This window comes from Dipodomys spectabilis, unplaced genomic scaffold (assembly GCF_019054845.1).
Source record: "Dipodomys spectabilis isolate Male_0828 unplaced genomic scaffold, ASM1905484v1 ptg000511l, whole genome shotgun sequence".
NCBI classification, from domain to species: domain Eukaryota; kingdom Metazoa; phylum Chordata; class Mammalia; order Rodentia; family Heteromyidae; genus Dipodomys; species Dipodomys spectabilis.
This window is the reverse complement of record NW_024871188.1, coordinates 253,013-270,782: the sequence shown is the minus strand read 5'-3', so window position 1 is coordinate 270,782 and position 17,770 is coordinate 253,013. Positions and strand designations below refer to the sequence as shown.

Below are 17,770 nucleotides of genomic sequence, written 5' to 3'. Positions count from 1 at the left end.
GTGGCCACGTGGCCCTGGGAGAAGACTGGGGATTTTGTCCCCAAGCACGTGCAGGGGCGCACGCAGGCGCGCACACTGCAGGAAGTGGGGGGGGGGTAGCATGCAGCCTGGCCGTCCCGCCCTCCGCCCTCCTGGCGCCAGCTGCCCGCTGCCCCCCCCTGCCCCCTGCAGGGACGGGCCGGGGGGAGGGGCGCTGAGCAGAGACCCCGGGCCTCCTCGGCCCTCTCTGCCCAAGATCGGCTTCTCCCAGGCCACCCACGTCCCCTTGGCTCAGTCCTTGCAAATGTCCCCCAAAGGACAAAGGCCTGGAGTCCGCTGTTCTCCCCTGCCTCCGCCTCCCCGGGGACTGATCTCTGTGAGGACCCCCCCCTGTAACTCCATCCCTCGGCGCCTCAGCCTCCCCTGGCCCCCACACCCTCAGCCTTGTTGGGGTAGCCGGGCGGGCGGGTGGCCGAGGGCCAGCTGCCAGGACACGCCAGGCCGGTTACATTGGTGGGGACAGAACAGATCGTGCCTGGCGATCCGTGCCTTTGTTCCCCGGATGGAGGTGGTGTGGGGGGTGGGTGCTGTGGTGCTGGCAGCCAGCCTCTTCCCCCTACAAAATGGGGGGGCACCCGCTTTGAGACGGGGTATGGGAGATGGCTGGGGGTGGGGGGTGCTGGGAACATTCTCTGGCGGGCGCGGCGATGGCGGTGGTGACAATGCTTTTGTCTTCAAGACGGCAGGGGCTGCGGCTGGTGTGGGCGCGCTGTTATTTTGGGGGTGGGAGCAGGGGAGGAGCAGAGGCCCCCCTCCCCACCCGGCTGGCTGGGGGGCGCAGGAAGTGGTCGCTCCGGCTGCCTCCTCTCGTTGGCCCACCTGGACTGGTGGGTGCCACACAGGAAGCTGTGCCAACGCCTGCCCGTGCGGCCCACTGAGTCCCGAGGGGCGGCAGCCAGCGGGAGACCCTGAGGGACTGCTGTGGGGGGCGGGGGGAGGGGAAGCTACCAAGGCAGAAGGAACTTTCCAGAAATGTCCAGCTGGAGCAGTGATGGCCAGGGAACATACTGTCAGCTGGCCATGTTGAGGGCAGGGCTCGGGGAGAGGGGCGGAATGGGTGAACCCCAGTGGGATGTGAGGAAGCTGAGGCTCAGAGACAGAGGAGCTGGCCCGAAGACACGCAGTAAGCACAGAACTGGCAGCCAGGCGCTGGCGGCTCACACCTGCATTCCTAGCTTACTCGGGAGGCTGAGATCTAAACATGGAGGTTGGAAGCCAGCCCCGGTAGGAAAATCTGTGAGATTCTTAGGTGCCAGTAACCACCCAAAAGCTGGAAGCGGAGCAGTGGTCCAAGTGGTAGAGCACCAGCCTTGAGCAGGGGGGAAGAAAAAAAGAAAAAAAGCTCAGGAACGGCGTCCATGCTCTGCGTGCAAGCCCCAGCACTGGCACAAACAAACAAACGAACAAAAAGAACAAAAAGTGGAACTGGGAAAAGTCATCGGTCAGTCCCGTTTAGGTATGGCAGCTCAAGTCCGATCTCCACCCACGGAAGGCTGGATGTGTGGGGATCTAGAGTTGTCACAAAAGGGGGGTTCTGGGCATGGAGTGGGGGGAAGCAGGGGATGAGGGCCAGTACCCTGCAGTGCCCCCGATGCCCCACAGAGAACCACCTGCCCTGAATGTACTCCTGCTGCCCAGCATGGCAGCGCAGGCCTGGCACCCAGCACTTGGGAGGCATTTAGTGTCCTGAGCTCAAGGCCAGCCCGGGCTACACGGCAGCACTGTTTCAAACAATGTAAAAAAATACAATGAAATGCAATAGCTAGTGATGGGCTTTGGTTGCTAATGGATAAGGAGGGTCTCAGGAGAATATCGGGGCTGGAAAATTCCAGTCACCTTTTGTTGTGTTCTCTGTCTTGCTTTGTGTCACAGAGTAGGGCCTAGAAAAGGAGGTATCGGGCTGGGAAGGTGGCTCAGTGGTAGAGTGCTTGCCTGGCATGCATGAAGCCCTGGGCTCAATTCCTCAGTACCACATACACAGAAAAAGCTGGAAATGGTGCTGTGGCTCAAGGGATATGAGTTCTAGCCTTGAGCTAAAGAAGCTCAGGGACAGTACCCAGGCTCTGAGTTCAAGCCCCAGGACCCGGGGGTGGGCAAGTATGTACTATTAGGATCTCTATGTCAAACCCAGGCTTGAACTCAGGACCTACCTCTTGGTGTGTATGTGTGTTCATTGTTTGTGCCTGTACTAGCTTAAACTCAGGGTCTCAGTGCTGTCTCTTTTTTTTCCTCAAAGCTGGCACTCTACCACTTGAGCCACATCTCCAGTCCTGCCTTTCTTTCTTTCTTTCTTTCTTTCTTTCTTTCTTTCTTTCTTTCTTTCTTTCTTTCTTTCTTTCTTTCTTTCTTCCTTTCTGTTGGTCGTGGGGCTTGAACTCTGGGCTTGGGCACTATCCCTGAACTCTTCAGGTCAAGCAAGCACTCTACCACTTGAGCCACAGCACCACTTAGGTTTTCTAGTGGTTTATTAGAGATAAGAGTCTCACAGACTTTTCTGTCCAGGCTGGCTTTGAACTGTGATCCTCAGATCTCAGCCTTCTGAGTAGCTAGGATTACAGGCTTGAGCCACTGGTGCCCAGCTGTCTTTTTTTCTTTTTTTGCTGGTCCTGAGGCTTGAACTCAGGGCCTGGGCATTGTTCCCGAGTTTTTGTGCTCAAGGCTATTGCTCTACCACTTGAGCCACAGCTCTACTTCTGGCCTTTTGGTAGTTTCAGTGGAAATAAGAGTCTCACAGACTTTCCTGCCTGGTGAGTTTTGATCCGCGATCCTCAGATCTCAACTCCTGAGTAGCTAGGATGACAGGCATGTGCACTGGTGTCTGGCTCCAGCCCTGCCTTTTGCTGGTTCACTGGAAATGGAGTCTCAAGAACTTTTCTGCTCAGGCTGGCTTCCAACATTGCTCCTTCGGGTCTCAGCCTCAAAAAAGGCTAGAATTGCAAGTGTGAACCATTGGGGCCCGGCTACCTAGACTTTGCAAAGACAAAATTTTAGTGGTACTGGGGGTGAACCCAGGCCTCATGTATACTAGGAAAACACCCCAGGCCTCAGCCCAGCCCCATCTCGCCGCTTGTCCACTGAGGGAGTGACCAGCAACCACTGTCGTGGTGGTCTAGGCACAAGCATGAAGTTACACCTTGATAAAGCCACCTACTGAGGCCTTTCTCCAGCATGCCCCGTTGTCAAGTGGTGTGTATTATTCTGTCTGATTTACAGAAGGGGATACTGAGGCACCACAAGCTTGCATTTTGTTCAGCACTGGTACCTCTTGCCTGTCATCCTAGCACTCAGGAGGCTGAGATCAGTGGAGCGCAGTTTGAAGACAGCCATGCAGGAAAGTCTGTGAGAGTTATCTCCAAGGAAGACAGAGAGAGAGAGAGAGAGAGAGAAGAATCCAGGACTGGGCTGTGGCTCAGTGTTTAGTACTTGCTCACATTTGCAAGGTCCTGGGTTTGATCACCAGCAGCCCAAAAGAAAAGGACAGGAAAAGAGAGAGGGAAGGAAGAAGGAGGAGGAGGAGGAAGAGGAAGGAAATGAAGAAAGGAGGAAGAATGAAGGAGGGGGCTGGGAAGGTGGCTCAGTGGTAGAGCGCTTGCCTTGCATGCCTGAGGCCCTGGGTTCGATTCCTCAGCACCACATAAGCAAAAAGAAAAAAGCCGGAAGTGGTGCTATGGCTCAAGTGGTAGAGTGCTAGCTTTGAGCTGAAGAGCTGAGGGACAGCGCCCAGGCCCAGAGTTCAGGCCCCAGGACTGGACCAAAAAAAAATAAAAAACAAAAGAGTGAAGGAGGGAGGGAGAAGAGAAAAGAAGAGCAGGCAGATGGTCAGACAGACCATCAGGGGGCCTTGCAGCCCCCTGCTATGTCGCCTGGTCCATCAAGCCTTTGGTGACTGTGAGTCTCATGTGTGGACTCTGGCCCGGCAGGGCTGCTGCCTACCCCAGCCCAGCCTGGGATGGCCTTTCTGGTAAGTCCAGGCAGCCATTATTACCCGGAGTGGTGGTGGCAGCTGAGGTTGGGTCTGTCGCTGGGGGATCACAGCCCAGCCCAGAGCTCTGTTCTGCTCTGTCCATGCTCTGGTAATCAAAGCCCCAGTAACTGGTGTGGATGGAAGCAAGTGAGTTCTAATGATGCCTGCACAGGGGAGAGTGGGTGAGGTGAGGGAGCCCTCCCTCGTGCCAGCAGAGGGAGGAAAAGGTGGAGGTGGAGGCAGAGCAGGGGAGAGGGCATGTTGGGTCTTGTCTGACCAAGGCCCTCCTGTATAAATGGAGCTACTTGCATGGTGATCAAGGCAGACTCCTGGCGCCCCAGGGCACACTCCCAGCCACGTCTGGGGACACGTGGGTGGGACAACCTGCAGGACTGGCATCTTGTGAGTCTAAGCCAGGAATGCAAGACAACATCTGAGGTCCTTCCTCTGTAACCCCTACGCGGCTGGGGCTGGGCTCCAATATGATCAGTGATGCCAGAGAGGGGCCCGAGACAGTCCAGGAAAAGATAAAGTTTTCCAGGCTGCCATCTTCCCCACAGGGACATACAGAGGACATCCAGGATCCTCCCATTGCTAACAAGGAAGAAGGAGGAGGAGGGGGAGGAGGGGGAGGGGGAGGGGAGGAGGGGGAGGAGGGGGGGGAGGAGGAGGAGGAGGAGGAGGAATTAGAAGAAGAAGAACAACCAGATAGGAAGTGGCTGTTCCTTTTTCATGTATTCCATTGGCTAGAACTCAGTCACATGGCTTGATTTAGCTGCAAGGGGTTCTGGGAGATGTAGTCCAATCATGCCATGTGCTTCCTTAGGTAGGAAGACAGAATTGGCATGGAGAAAATGAAAAAGGTGGAAGTGGTGCTGTGGCTCAAGCGATAGAGCGCTCGCCTTCAGCTGAAGAGCTGAGGGACAGCGCCCAAGCCCAGAGTTCAAGCCTCATGACTGACAAAAATAAATAAATAAATAAATAAATAAGGTAAAAGACTTTTTTTTTTTTTCTTGTTGTGTCAGTCTTGGGGCTTGAATTCAAGAAACTCAGGCCCCAGAGTTTCTTTTTTTTTTTTTTTGGGTCCGGTCGTGGGGCCTGAACTCTGGGCCTGGGCGCTGTCCCTCAGTTCTTCAGCTCAAGGCTAGCGCTCTACCACTTGAGCCATAGCGCCACTTCCAGCTTTTTTCTTATGTGGTGCTGAGGAATCAAACCCAGGGCCTTGAGCATGCAAGGCAAGCGCTCTACCACTGAGCCACCTTCCCAGCTCCCCCAAAGTTTCTTTTGTTCAAGGCTTGCATTATACCACTTGAGCCACATCTCCACTTCCAGCTCTTGGTGGCTAATTGGAAACAGATAAGAGTCTTATAGGCTTTCCTGCACAGTATGACTTTAAACTTCAGATCTTAGCCTCCTGAGTAGCTAGGATTACAGGCGTGAGCCACTGGCACCTGGTGAATTTTTTTTTTTTTTTTAAACTTCAAACTATAGAAGAAATGAACCACCACCATCATTCAGGACCTGACCGAACAGGCCAATGGAAGCTGATGGTCCCAGACACAGAGGAGTAGACCACCAAAGCCTTGGAGGAAAAGGTCCCATTAAGATTGTAGCTATAAGCCGGGCACTGGTGGCTCACACCTGTCATCCTAACTACTCAGGAGGCTGAGAGGTTCAAAGCCAGCCCAGTCCATGAGATTCTTTTTTTTTTTGTTGTTGTTGGTCGTGGGGCTTGAACTCTGGGCCTGGGCGCTGTCCCTCAGCTCTTCAGCTCAAGGCGAGCGCTCCGGTTTTCTGGTGGTTTATTGGAGATAGGAGTCTCACGGTCTCTCCTGCCCGGGCTGGCTTTGAACCGCGATCCTAAGATCTCAGCCTCCTGAGTAGCTAGGATTACAGGTGTGAGCCACCAGCGCCTGGCTCCATGAGATTCTTATCTCTAATTACCAACCAGAAAACCAGAAATGGTGGTGTGACTCAATGGTAGAGCGTTTCCCTTGAGCTGAAGAGCTAAGGGACAGTGAGTGCCCAGGCCCAGAGTTCAAGCCCCAGGACCAAAAAAAAAAAAAAAAATTGGGCTGGGAAGGTGGCTCAGTGGTAGAGCGCTTGCCTTGCATGCATGAGGCCTTGGGTTCGATTCCTCAGCACCACATAAGCAGAAAAAGCTAGAAGTGGCGCTATGGCTTGAGTGGTAGAGCTCTAGCCTTGAGCTGAAGGGACAGCGAGTTCAGGTCCCATGACCGGCCACAAAAACAAAACAACAACAAAAAAAATCATAGCTTAGCAAAAATCCAAAATCGGGTGGGCTGAAGGAGGTGAAGGTAGGGTAGAGAGAAAGGACGGGATAGGGTGTTGGCAGAAAGAGGAAATGGTGAGCTGTGGGAGGTCAGGGTGATTGGAAAGGGAAGATAGGGGTTGAAAACTCTTCTTTGCAGAACAATGGGGGAGCTTTTGCTAGGGCTGCTGTGTGGAATGAGACACAAAACAAAACAAATCATTGTTTTGCAACCCTGGGTCTGGCTACTGATTGGAGGTAGAACAGTCAGGGCCAGGATCTAGCCCAGTCTCCTGGCTATTTAGGGGTAAGAGATCTAATGGACCCTGCTTGGTTGATATCCCGTTTACCTGGTGGTCAGAGTCAAAAATCCTTATCAAGATGTCTGTGTGCATGGCCCTAGCTACCACACACGGAAGAGGAAACGGAATAATACCTGAAATCTGGAGGCCCCAAACCCAATCACGTACCACAGGATCACAACAAACGGAGACTGGAGACAGTCTTTATAACGATTGGATTTGGGGTTTGTCTTCTTAACCCTCTTCTCCAAAAGTCAAAAAAGCCCAAAACACAAAAAGATCCAACCGAAAGAGACAAGTACCAAATGGGTCGATCAAATGGTATGATTGGCCGCGTCCACGGACAAAAGGTACAATAGGCCGCAAAAGATATGCCGTTACCATTGATTGCCGCAGAACTCACTGATTTCCATTCTGGATCTATAACCAAAAGATCTCAAAGCTGAGTATTGTAGTACACACCTGGAATCAATCTAAAAGCACTGGGTAATTGTGGTAGTGTTCCTCCTCTCCGTCCCCCAGACTGGAACAGAACTGGACACAGGCTTTTATGGCTGGATGATGAAGATGGACATCAGCTATTCTCTTCAGAAAGTAACAGACAAAATCCGGAAAGCTTCCTGGAGGAAGCGGCAACTCGGCTCATTCTACGGAAACTGAATGAAATGCTAGCATCCCTTGGGGACCTCGTTGGGGTGTGAGGACAGTTTGGACAGACCTGTGGAGCTTGGAGGATGCCTAGTTAGGAGATGAGCCCTTTCAGGTGGACCAGATCTGTGTGTCTGAGACATGGGTTGTGGGGGTAGCCCTAGAACCCCACTTCTAGAGTCCACATCCTTTTGTCTACGGCAAAGCCAAGAAGATGGGAGAAGGTTGCTTCCCATATCAAGGAATTCCTCCATAGCACATGTTCTGAAACCAGATGAAGTGTCTCAGCTGACAGTGCCTGAAGTCTTCTGGAATCTTCTGGAATCTTCCAGAAGGTGGGCACAGGGCTCCTGATTGCACATGTCAAGATGGGGCCCCTGTAGCAACAGGTACAAGGTTTGCCTCAGTTGCAGATGCCTGACCCTCACCCCCACCCTCAGGAGAGAAGCCAAGACCCACACTCAGGCTGCTGGGATCTTGCAGGCCGACTTCAGCCTTTTGGGTTTTATTCCGAGGGTCCTGGGACCAATAGAGGATTTTAAGGCTGGGGTTCAGGTCACCTGGTTTATGCCAAGAATCTTTCAGTTCATCTAGGAATGGAATCGCTACCTATAATTCAGGACGGGGCTGGGATGAACAAAATAATACAGGCCCAGGAATGTGGCTTAGTAGTAGAGTGTTTGCCTTGCATGCATGAAGCCCTGGGTTCAATTCCTTAGTACCACATACAGAGAAAAAGCTGCAAGTGGCCCTGCAGCTGAAGGGGTAGAGTGCCAGCCTTGAGCAAAAGCAGTTTGGGGACAGTGCCCAGGCCCTGAGTTCAAGCCTAAAAAATAAAAATAAAAATACAGTTAAAACTCAGAGTAGGGCTGGGAAGGTGGCTCAGTGGTAGAGCGCTTGCCTTACAGGCGTGAGGCCCTAAGTTTGATTCCTCAGCATCACATAAGCAAAAAGAAAAAAGCCAGAAGTGGCACTGCGGCTCAAGTGGTAGAGCGCTAGCCTTGAGCTGAAGAGCTGAGGGACAGCACCCAGGCCCAGAGTTCAGGCCCCACGACTGGGCCCCAAAAGACAAAACAAACAAAAAAAAACAAACTCAGGGTAATCTGTTAAACTCACATTGCAGGTAAATAATACAGATAATTTCTAGAGCTGAGTCTAGTAGTTTATACATGTAATCCCAGCACAGGAGAGGCTGAGGCAGGCGTTTCTTGAGTTCTGGGCCAAGCTAGACTACCTACAGACCCTTAATTCCAATTAGCCATCTAAAAGAGCCAGAAGTAGAACTATGACTCAAGTGGTAGAGCACCAGCCTTGAGCAAAATAGCTCAGGGACAGGGCCCAGGCCCTGAGTAGTTTAAGTCCTAAGATACACACACACACACACACACACACACACACACACACACACACACTCACAAAGTTTGGGGCTGGCTTTGAATCGTGATGATCCTCAGATTGCAACCTCTTGAATTGCCAGGATTACAGGCATGCGCCACCACGCCTGGCTTCATGTATGGGGACTTCACCCTTGGGGGAGGGGGCTAGGGAGGTGATATGACACTCCCCCCCCCCCAGTTCCACCCATCAAGGAGATCGACTGGGTAGAGTGAGAATAAGCTTTTAATATTTAGAAGTTTGGGTACTTATTTCAGGAGGTCCTGGCTCTTGGAGTCCTGGTAGCTGGTAGAATCCAAGGGGGAGTTGATGATGGTGAGTGGGACCTTGGCTTTAATGTTCGTGAGGGACCAGGGCAGGTGGATGGTCACCATGAGCTCATAGCGTGTGGCTATCATCTCGGGGTGTTGGGCATCACTGCTGAGGGACAGCACGAGTGGCAGGGTGAAGGTACTGACCACCTTGGTGGTGTTGAAGGCTGTGATGTGCGTGTTGGCTTCCTGGCGCAGGAGCTCGCTGCTCTCCGAGCGGCTGCGGTGTTCGGCCGAGGGCGTGAAGCCCTGGTACTGCATATGCGCGTAGAGAGCAAAGACCACAGTCTTGATGCACTTGTTGGTCTGATTGTGGATCTCCGTGGTGAAGACCACCTTCTCGCCGGGGATGAACGTGTCCTTGTCCATCTGCACCAGCAGGCAGATGGTACCCTGGCTGCAGCAGTTGTAGGAGATCTTCTTCTCCACTTCCACAATCAGGGGGTTCTGGAAAAGAAAGGTGCGCGCGTGTGTGTGTGTGTGTGTGTGTGTGTGTGTTGGGGGGGGATTGTGGCTAAAGGATCCACTTCTCAAGCCTTTTTTGGATTAGGACATAGTTGAGAGTTTAGTTAGTCTGGCATGGTGCATGGTAGTGCATGCCTGCAATCCTGGCCCTGGGGGAAATGAGGCGGGAGGATGACAATGCCTAGGTTAGCTTGAACCTCATAGGCGGGCCCTGCCTCTGTGTGTGTGTGTGTGTGTGCACACGTGCACACTTATAACCTGAATTCAGATTAACTGTTTTAATAAGTGGTGCAGAAGCCTGTAGCACATGCCAGTCTTGGATCTGAACTCAGGGCCTAAGCGCTGTCCCTGAGCTATTTCATTCAAGCCCAGTGCTCTACCATTTAAGCCACAGCACCACTTCCAGTTCATTGGAAATAAGAGTCTCACGGACTTTCCTGCCCAGGCTGGCTTTGAACCATGATCCTCAGATTGCAGTCTCCTGAGTAGCTAGGATGACAGGCGTGAACATCAGCATCTGGCAAACATTAATATTCTTTCCACATTCTGATATCATAGAACTATTATAAGGAGCATCTGGAATACGCAGCTGTGTTTAGGCATCAGAAATGATCCAGGACATGGTCTAAAGGTTTTGATAAGTGCATTCCTTCCTTTCCTTCCCTTTCCCTACCTTTCCTCTCCCCTCCTCCCCCTCTTTCCTCCCCTTCTTCCTTCCCTCTTCTCCTCCTCTCAGAACCTCTCACAACTGCTGCTCCCATCCCTCTTTTCCTTCCCTTCCTTCCTTTCTTCCTTCCTTCCTTTCCTTCCTTCTTTCTCTTTTTCTTTTTTGTCGGTCATGGGGCTTGAACTCTGGGCCTGGGCGCTGTTCCTCAGCTCTTCAGCTCAAGGCTAGCACTCTACTACTTGAGCCACAACACCAGTTCTGGTTTTCTGGTGGTTTATTGGAGATAAGAGTCTCACAGGCTTTCCTGCCCGTGCAGGCTTTGAGCCTCGATCCTCATATCTCAGCCACCTGAGTAGGTAGGATTACAAGCATGAGCCACCAGCACCGAACACCCTCTCTGATTTCATGGGGGCTTAGGGCACAGAGGCCATGTCCTGCCCATGGTCAGCCAGGAAGCAGGGAGAGCAGGCTGGAACCCTGCAGAGCTCAGGGCCCTTTCTGAAACTTCCACCCTTAGAAAACTGACCCTTACCACTGGGGACAAAAATGATCTTTGCAGCACAGAGATGGTAATAGCATGTCTTTTTTTTTTTTTTTTTTTTGGTTGTGGGCTTGAATTCTTGGCCTGTCCCTCAGCTCTTCAGCTCAAGGTGAGAGCTCTACCACTTGAGCCACAGCGCCACTCCTGGTTTTCTGGTGATTAATTGGAGATAAGAGTGTCACAGACTTTTTCTTCTCAGGCTGGCTTTGAACCATGATCCTCAGATTTCCACATCCTGAGCCATCAGTGCCTGGCTCATTTTTTTTTTTTTTTTTTGGTTGGTCGTGGGGCTTGAACTCTGGGCCTGGGCGCTGTCCCTCAGCTCTTCAGCTCAAGGCGAGCGCTCTACCACTTGAGCTACAGCGCCACTTCCGGTTTTCTGGTGGTTTATTGGAGATAGGAGTCTCACGGTCTCTCCTGCCCGGGCTGGCTTTGAACCGCGATCCTCAGATCTCAGCCTCCTGAGTAGCTAGGATTATAGGCGTGAGCCACCAGCGCCCGGCTATCATTTTTTTTTTTTTTTTAAATCAGTCCTGGAGCTTGAACTCAGAGCCTGGTTACTGCCCCTGAGCTTTGCCACTCAAGGCTAGTGCTTGCCACTTTGAGCCACAGGGTCACTTCCAGCTTTCTGGGAGTTCATTGGAGGTAAGAGTCCCACAGGGGCTGAGAATGTGGCTTACTGGTGGAGTGGTTGCCTAGCATGCATAAAGCCCTGGGTTCAATTTCTTAGTACCACATAAACAGAAAAGGTCAGAAGTGGCTCAACTGGTAGAGTGCTAGCCTTAAGCAAAAACTCAGGGACAGTGCCCAGGCCCTAAGTTCAAACCCCAGGACTCACACACACACACAAAAAGTCTCATGCCTTGTCTGGCTTTGAACAAGGATCCTCAGATCTCAGCCTCCTGAGTAGGATTACAGGCGTGAACCACTGGGCCCTGGCCTGGCCTGCAATCTTTAGTTGGAATGATAGACACACCCCAGATTTACAAGTCACTGTCCCCCTCTACCTCTCTCCCTCCCTGCAGTGGTGGGGGGGGGTGGATGTCTGGGCCTCCTCCATGATGGCAGGCAAGCGCTTTGAGGCTGGGAAGCACCATAGCGCAGGGACTGGGTTCTGGAGGGGCATCCCGGACCGTTCATTGGTAATTTCCTAGATGGGAAGATGAAATGCGGGGCAGGCAGCAGAGGTCCAAGCCTACAGACAGCTGGGGCAGTGGGATTCGAACTCTGACCTGGAAAAGCCAATACCAGCTATCTATCTCTATGTCTTTGTCATCCCATTCCTCACCCCTCTCCCACCCCAGCTTCCATCTCTGTGCCCAGCCCCTGGAAACGGCACAGAGCAGCTCAGGGGACGAGCGAGGGGCGACTCTGTCAGGCCTTCTCCTAGGTCTGGGGCCACCCCCTCCATCCCCTTCTGTTCCTGGGCCTGAGAGGGCATTGGCCTCTGTCCTAGGGCTTGAACTCAGGGCCTAGGTGCTCCATTTTGCTCAAGGCTAGTGCTCTACCACTTTGAGTTGGAGTCTCATGTCCTTTCCTACCTGAGTTGGCTTTGAACTGCGATCCTCAGATCTCAGCTTTCTAAGCAGCAGAGGTTACAGGCATGAGCCACTGGTGTCTGGCCTGTGGGGATTTCTTTTGGCCTTGACCTACTAAAGGGTCCCTAGGCCCAGGTCCTGTGGACTCTGAGTAGGGTCATTGTCTCAGAGTCATCCTGGGCCCTGTGGGGGGCCTGAGCAGTGTCCCTGACACCACCCTTCCCCCTTAGCCAGGAACTTCCAGTTATTTTTGTTTGTTTGCTTTTGGTTGGTAGAGGAACTTGAACTCTGGGCGCTGTCCCTCAGCTCTTCAGCTCAAGGCTAGTGCTCTACCGTTTGAGCCACAGCGCCACTTCCAGTTTTCTGGATGTTAATTGGAGACAAAATGTGTCATAGACTTTCCTGCCTGTGCTGGCTTTGAATGGCGATCCTCAGATCTCAGCCTCCTGAGTAGCTAGGATGACAGGCGTGAGCCACCAGCGCCAGGCAAGAACTCCCTAGTTTTGAGAGCCCCAGATATGTCCCCATGTCTTCTGGTCAGCCAAGTACCCTTCCCTTCTCTTCACTGGATAGACCAGCTGGCTAGCAAGAGCAAGGTCTTGAGTTCAAATGTCCAGTAATGTTAAGTGAATAATAAAGTTTCCCTGATTGACTTTTGGAGTGATGGTGCACAATGGAGCTACTCCAGCCTCAACTGTCCAGACTAGCATCTTGCTATAAGTATCACCCTATGAGGCCCCCTACACTTCCATTTTGCAAAACGTTCCTTTGCAGGTAACATTGACCTTTTGTGGGCTGGGAAGGTGGCTTGGTGGTAGAGTGCTTGCCTCGCATGCATGAGGCCCTAAGTTCAATTCCTCAGCACCACATAAGCAGAAAGAGCCGGCAGTGGTGCTGTGCCTTAAGTGGCAGAGTGCTAGCCTTGAGCAGAAGAGCTGAGGGACAGCGCCCAACCCAGAGTCCAAACTCCACGACAGACAAAAATAAAGAAAGAAATAAAATAAAGAGTTGATCTTTTGTGTAATGGCTCAGCCTGGGGCACTACCAAATCCACCTTTCTTGTCCTGACCCACCTTTCTTTCTCTAAGCCTAGAAAAGAACTGCCTCCAGGCCCTCTCCTCCCCTCCCTCCACCCCCATCCCCCATCTACTCTGGCCTTACCAGGACTGCTCTTTGTCGGCGGAGGTCCGAAGTCCCTTGAACTAATAAATAGACCCTCTTCTTAGCTAAGATGTGCTCCCGGCCTGTGCAGGAGGCTTGCACGAAGTAGAAGACGTGGCCGATTTTACTGGAGAAGGTGGAAGGAAGCCTGGGAGGTAAGTTCAAATGGAAGTCAAAGGTGTGGCTCCCTGCCTTTAACCAGTTATCTGTAAGCAAAACACAGGCCGTCAGGTTTGCAGTCCGATCTCAGCCTTCCCCTCCTCTGTGTGTGTGTGGGGGGGTGGGGGTGGGGGGGAGCTTGAACTCCTGGTCTGGGCTCTGTCTTTGAGCTTTTTTCCCTCAAGGCTAGCATTCTACCACTTTGAGCCACAGCCCCACTTCTGGTTTTCTGGTGGTTTATTGGAACTAAGAGTCTCATGAACTTACCTGCCTGGGCTGGCTTTGAACTGTGATCCTCAGATTTCAGCCTCTCTAGTAGCTAGCATTACAGGTGTGAGTACCAGCGCTTGGCAATAAAGATTTCTTTGGGCACCTCTCCCCCCTCCCCCCCCCTATCAAGGCAGTCTATAGCACCCTTTCCCATGGTTGACCTGGGACCTGCTCATCTGGGAAGGACTCCCATGTTTGTGTGGATTTCCCACTCATTTTTTTTTTTTTTTGGGTCCGGTCGTGGGGCCTGAACTCTGGGCCTGGGCGCTGTCCCTCAGCTCTTCAGCTCAAGGCTAGTGCTCTACCACTTGAGCCACAGCGCCACTTCCGGCTTTTTTCTTTTTGCTTATGTGGTGCTGAGGAATCGAACCCAGGGCCTCAGGCATGCAAGGCAAGCGCTCTACCACTGAGCCACCTTCCCAGCCCCTTACCGCTCATTTTTCTTTACAGCTTGCCAAGCCCTCCTTCCACCCCCTCCCCCCCACTTCTTACCTTCCACGTGGAAGGTCTTGGTCTTGTGCACATAATCTGCCTTATTATTGCAAATAACATCTCTGCTATAATCCCGGGACGCCCCGATCTCCTCGTTCCACTCCACGTAGCCCCTGCCCACAAGTTCCACCTTCACAATGGGGTCCACCAGGGTACTGTTGAGGGTTAGGAGCACCTGCCCGTCTATGCTGGAGCCGGCCAGATAGACCGCATCCTTGGGCAGTAGTATCTCAATCGACTTCACCACAGGCATGGGGGGTTGGGCTGATGGGAAAACATCCTCCCCCCCCCCCCCCAGGCCACTGAGATGGGGGGGGTCAGCCCTGTGGTGAGGTCACCTTGTCTCTGTGACATCACTCCACACAGGGTTCCGAGAAGGGGAGGGAGACTCGACTACCCCCACCTCCCTGCCCCATCCCTGCCACGTGCTGGAGATAAGGTGCAGGTTGAGGGGCTGCCTGCCACATTGTTGACATGTTTGTTGGCCTGACTACTTCTTCCTAAGAAATAACAATTACAAAAAAAAATCAAAACTGGCTCTGAAGAGAAGTCCATGAGACTCTTACCTTCAATTAACCAGCAAAAAGCCAGACGTGGAGCTGTGACTTAAGTGGTAGAGCACCAGCTTTGAGCAAAAATAGCTCAGGGACAGCACCTAAGGCCTAAACTCAAGCCTGAAGATTGGCGCACCTACATGTGCACTTGCGCACACACACATCACACATACATGCACACACACGTAAGATAGCCCCCCCATGACATGTGTATCGCTTTGTTTGGTGTTACATGTAGGGAACTATTTTCCTGATAAAACTTTAAACTGGGGCCAGGCGCCGATGGCTCACGCCTGTCATCCTAGCTACTCAGGAGGCTGAGATCTAAGGATTGTGGTTCAAAGCCAGCCTGGGCAGGAAAGTCTGTGAGACTTGAACCACAGCACCACTTCTAGCTTTTTCTGCTTATGTGGTACTGAGGAATCGAACCCAGGGCCTCATGCCGTGAGACTCTTATCTCTAATAAATCACTAGAACACCAGAAGTGGCGCTGTGGCTCAAGTGGTAGAGCGCTAGCCTTGAGCTGAAGAGCTGAGGGACAGCGCCCAGGCCCAGAGTTCAGGCCACACGACTGGACCCCCTCCCCCCCCCCAAAAAAAAGAGAAAATTACAGGTAGAGAACCAGGATTGGAACAAGCACTTAATATGTACTGGGGTTGTGGCGCAGAGGATCTTGTGAGTGAACTGAGCTCCAGTCCTTTCTTGTGACCCCATCTCTACCAGTATTGACCCCATCTCTACCACTCTTCTGTGGGCTGGGAAGTCCCTCCATGGTCAAACCTTGTGTCAACAAGCTTTGGGGCTCAGCCATATCTGTACAATGCAGGTCTGAGTCTAACAAAGGTGGTGGTGTCAATAAAAGTGTTTTTGAATGACTTAATGATCTTAGAGGATCTATTCTGTGAAAGGGAAATTAAGGGCTTTGTTCCCTAGGAGATAGTCCTGATTTTTTTTTTTCTCTGTTCTTGTTGCATGTGGGCCAGTACCTGGGCAGGAGGGACATGATAAGCCACAAAGATGTCAGCAGGACTCTTCTGGAAACTGACAGACTTCATTGTCTTTGCCTTGTCTCACTTTTATTTTACTGATTGCTTTTGTAGCTATTGAACATCTTGTCTAACTGGTTTGTGAACTTCTTTCTGAGGTACCTAAAATAGTTTCTCCTTCCTTTCTTTTTTTCTTCCTTTTTTTTCAGTCGGTCAGGGTCTGAGCTTTTTTGCTCAAGGCTAGCACTTTGCCACTTTGAGCCATAGCTCCACTTCCAGTTTGCTGGTGGTTCATTAGACATGGGTCTTATGGGGAGTTTTGTGCCTACACTGGCTTTGAATCATGATCCTCAGATCTCAGCTTCTCCAGTAGCTAGGTTACAGGCGTGAGCCACCTTTGCCCAGCTTGCTTGCTTCCTTTCTTTGGAACTCTTTCTTTCTCTTCTTTCCTTTCTTCCTTCCTCTATCTCTTTATTTCTCCTTTTTTTTCTTTCCTTCTTGTTTTTGCGCTAGTATGGGGGCTTGAACTCAGGGCCTGGTTACCATCCTTAAGCTTTTTCACTCAAGCCAGCTTTTGACCACTTAAGCCAACCCTCTACCACTTAAGCCACAGCTCCACGTCTAGCTTCTAGGCAGTTAACTGGAGATAACAAACTTTCCTGCCTGAGCTTGCTTCAAACCTCAGTCCTCAATTCTCAGCCTCCTGAGCAGCTGGGCTTACAGGCATGAGCCATTGGCATCTGGCTTACTTGGGCTTTTAAATGATTAAACTGAGTGATGGTTAACTGAGGAATTTTGAATCTTCAGCCAGGTTTCGCTTTTGCACAAACAGGTGATTTGTACTCCTAGTTATGGGCTGAATTCTTCAGAAAAACTCAGGTGGGCACACCTGTTTCTTGCTCACAGCTGTGGTGTGGCCAGTGGTTGAAAGTTCAGAATTACGTTTATTGGCATTGACTGAGCCTGGAAGACAGTTACCAGTCACCTCTGAATTTCTGTTAGAAGGTATGAGTTTCCTGTGGCTGTTGTAATAAATGACACCAACTTCCTGCCTATTATCTTTTGTTTTGTTTGTTTGGAGGCAAAATCTTGCTAAGTCACCCAGACTAACGGCAAGTTCATCATCCTTCCGCTTCAGCCTTCTCAGTGCTGGGATTACAGGTGAGTACCACCATACCTGGCTTACATTTTTCCAACAGTTCTGTAGGTCTATAATTGGAAATGAATCTTAGGGGTTAAAAACAACAACAACCAGCCTGAAGCTCGGTGGCTCACGCCTGTAATCCTAGCTACTCAGGAGGCTGAGATCTGAGGATCACAGTTCAAAGTCAGCCCCAGTAGGAAAGACAGTGAGACTCTTATCTCCAATAAAGCACTAGAAAACCGGAAGTGCCCTTTGGCTCACGTGGTAGAACGCTTGCCTTGAGCTGAAGAGCGCAAGGACAGTGCCCAGGCCCAGAGTTCAAGCCCCACAACCAACCAAAAAAAAAACCCAAAAAAACCCAACCCCCCCCAACCCCATCAAGGTGTTAAGGAGTGCTGTGTCTTCCAGCTCTGTGGTCTCATTTGTTCTCACTCCTCAGGTTCCACCTTCCTGCTTGACTTTTACCTTCCTGCCTCCTCCTAACTTGCTATTGCCCTTGTGGTGAGGGCCACCTGAACCGTCTGAGACCATCTCCCCACCCTGGCGTCCTTTAATCACTCTTACAAAGTCCCTTTTACTGTGGAATATACTCCACTCACATTTAGGGGCTGAGGACTTGCCTCTGTGTGTGTATGTGTGTGTGTATGTAAGAGTTGGTGGAGGCAGAAACGGCCTTGGAAAGATAAAAGGAACCCGAGAAACTCTGTAAAGTTCAGTGTGTGTGTGTGTGTGTGTGGGGGGGGGGGGGGGAATGGCACTTTGGAGTGTCTTTAGGTTCCCTGCCACTTGGGATGGAGACACCCAAGTCCTTCCAGTGGCCTTCAGAGGTCCTCTGTGTCACCTCCCTTCCGTCCTCCTGCCC

General features: G+C 51.7%; 1 protein-coding gene across 1 annotated transcript; it reads right to left on the bottom strand.

Moving 5' to 3' along the window:
• Positions 1–8,868: 8,868 nt before the first annotated feature.
• On the bottom strand, positions 8,869–14,477 carry Arrdc5 (arrestin domain containing 5). Its single transcript, XM_042669905.1, has 3 exons — positions 14,225–14,477; positions 13,304–13,509; positions 8,869–9,378 (listed from the first exon to the last, which is right to left on the bottom strand). Exons 1-3 carry the CDS (start codon positions 14,475–14,477, stop codon positions 8,869–8,871), a joined length of 969 nt encoding a protein of 322 aa, XP_042525839.1.
• Between the last annotated feature and the right edge of the window lie 3,293 nt (positions 14,478–17,770).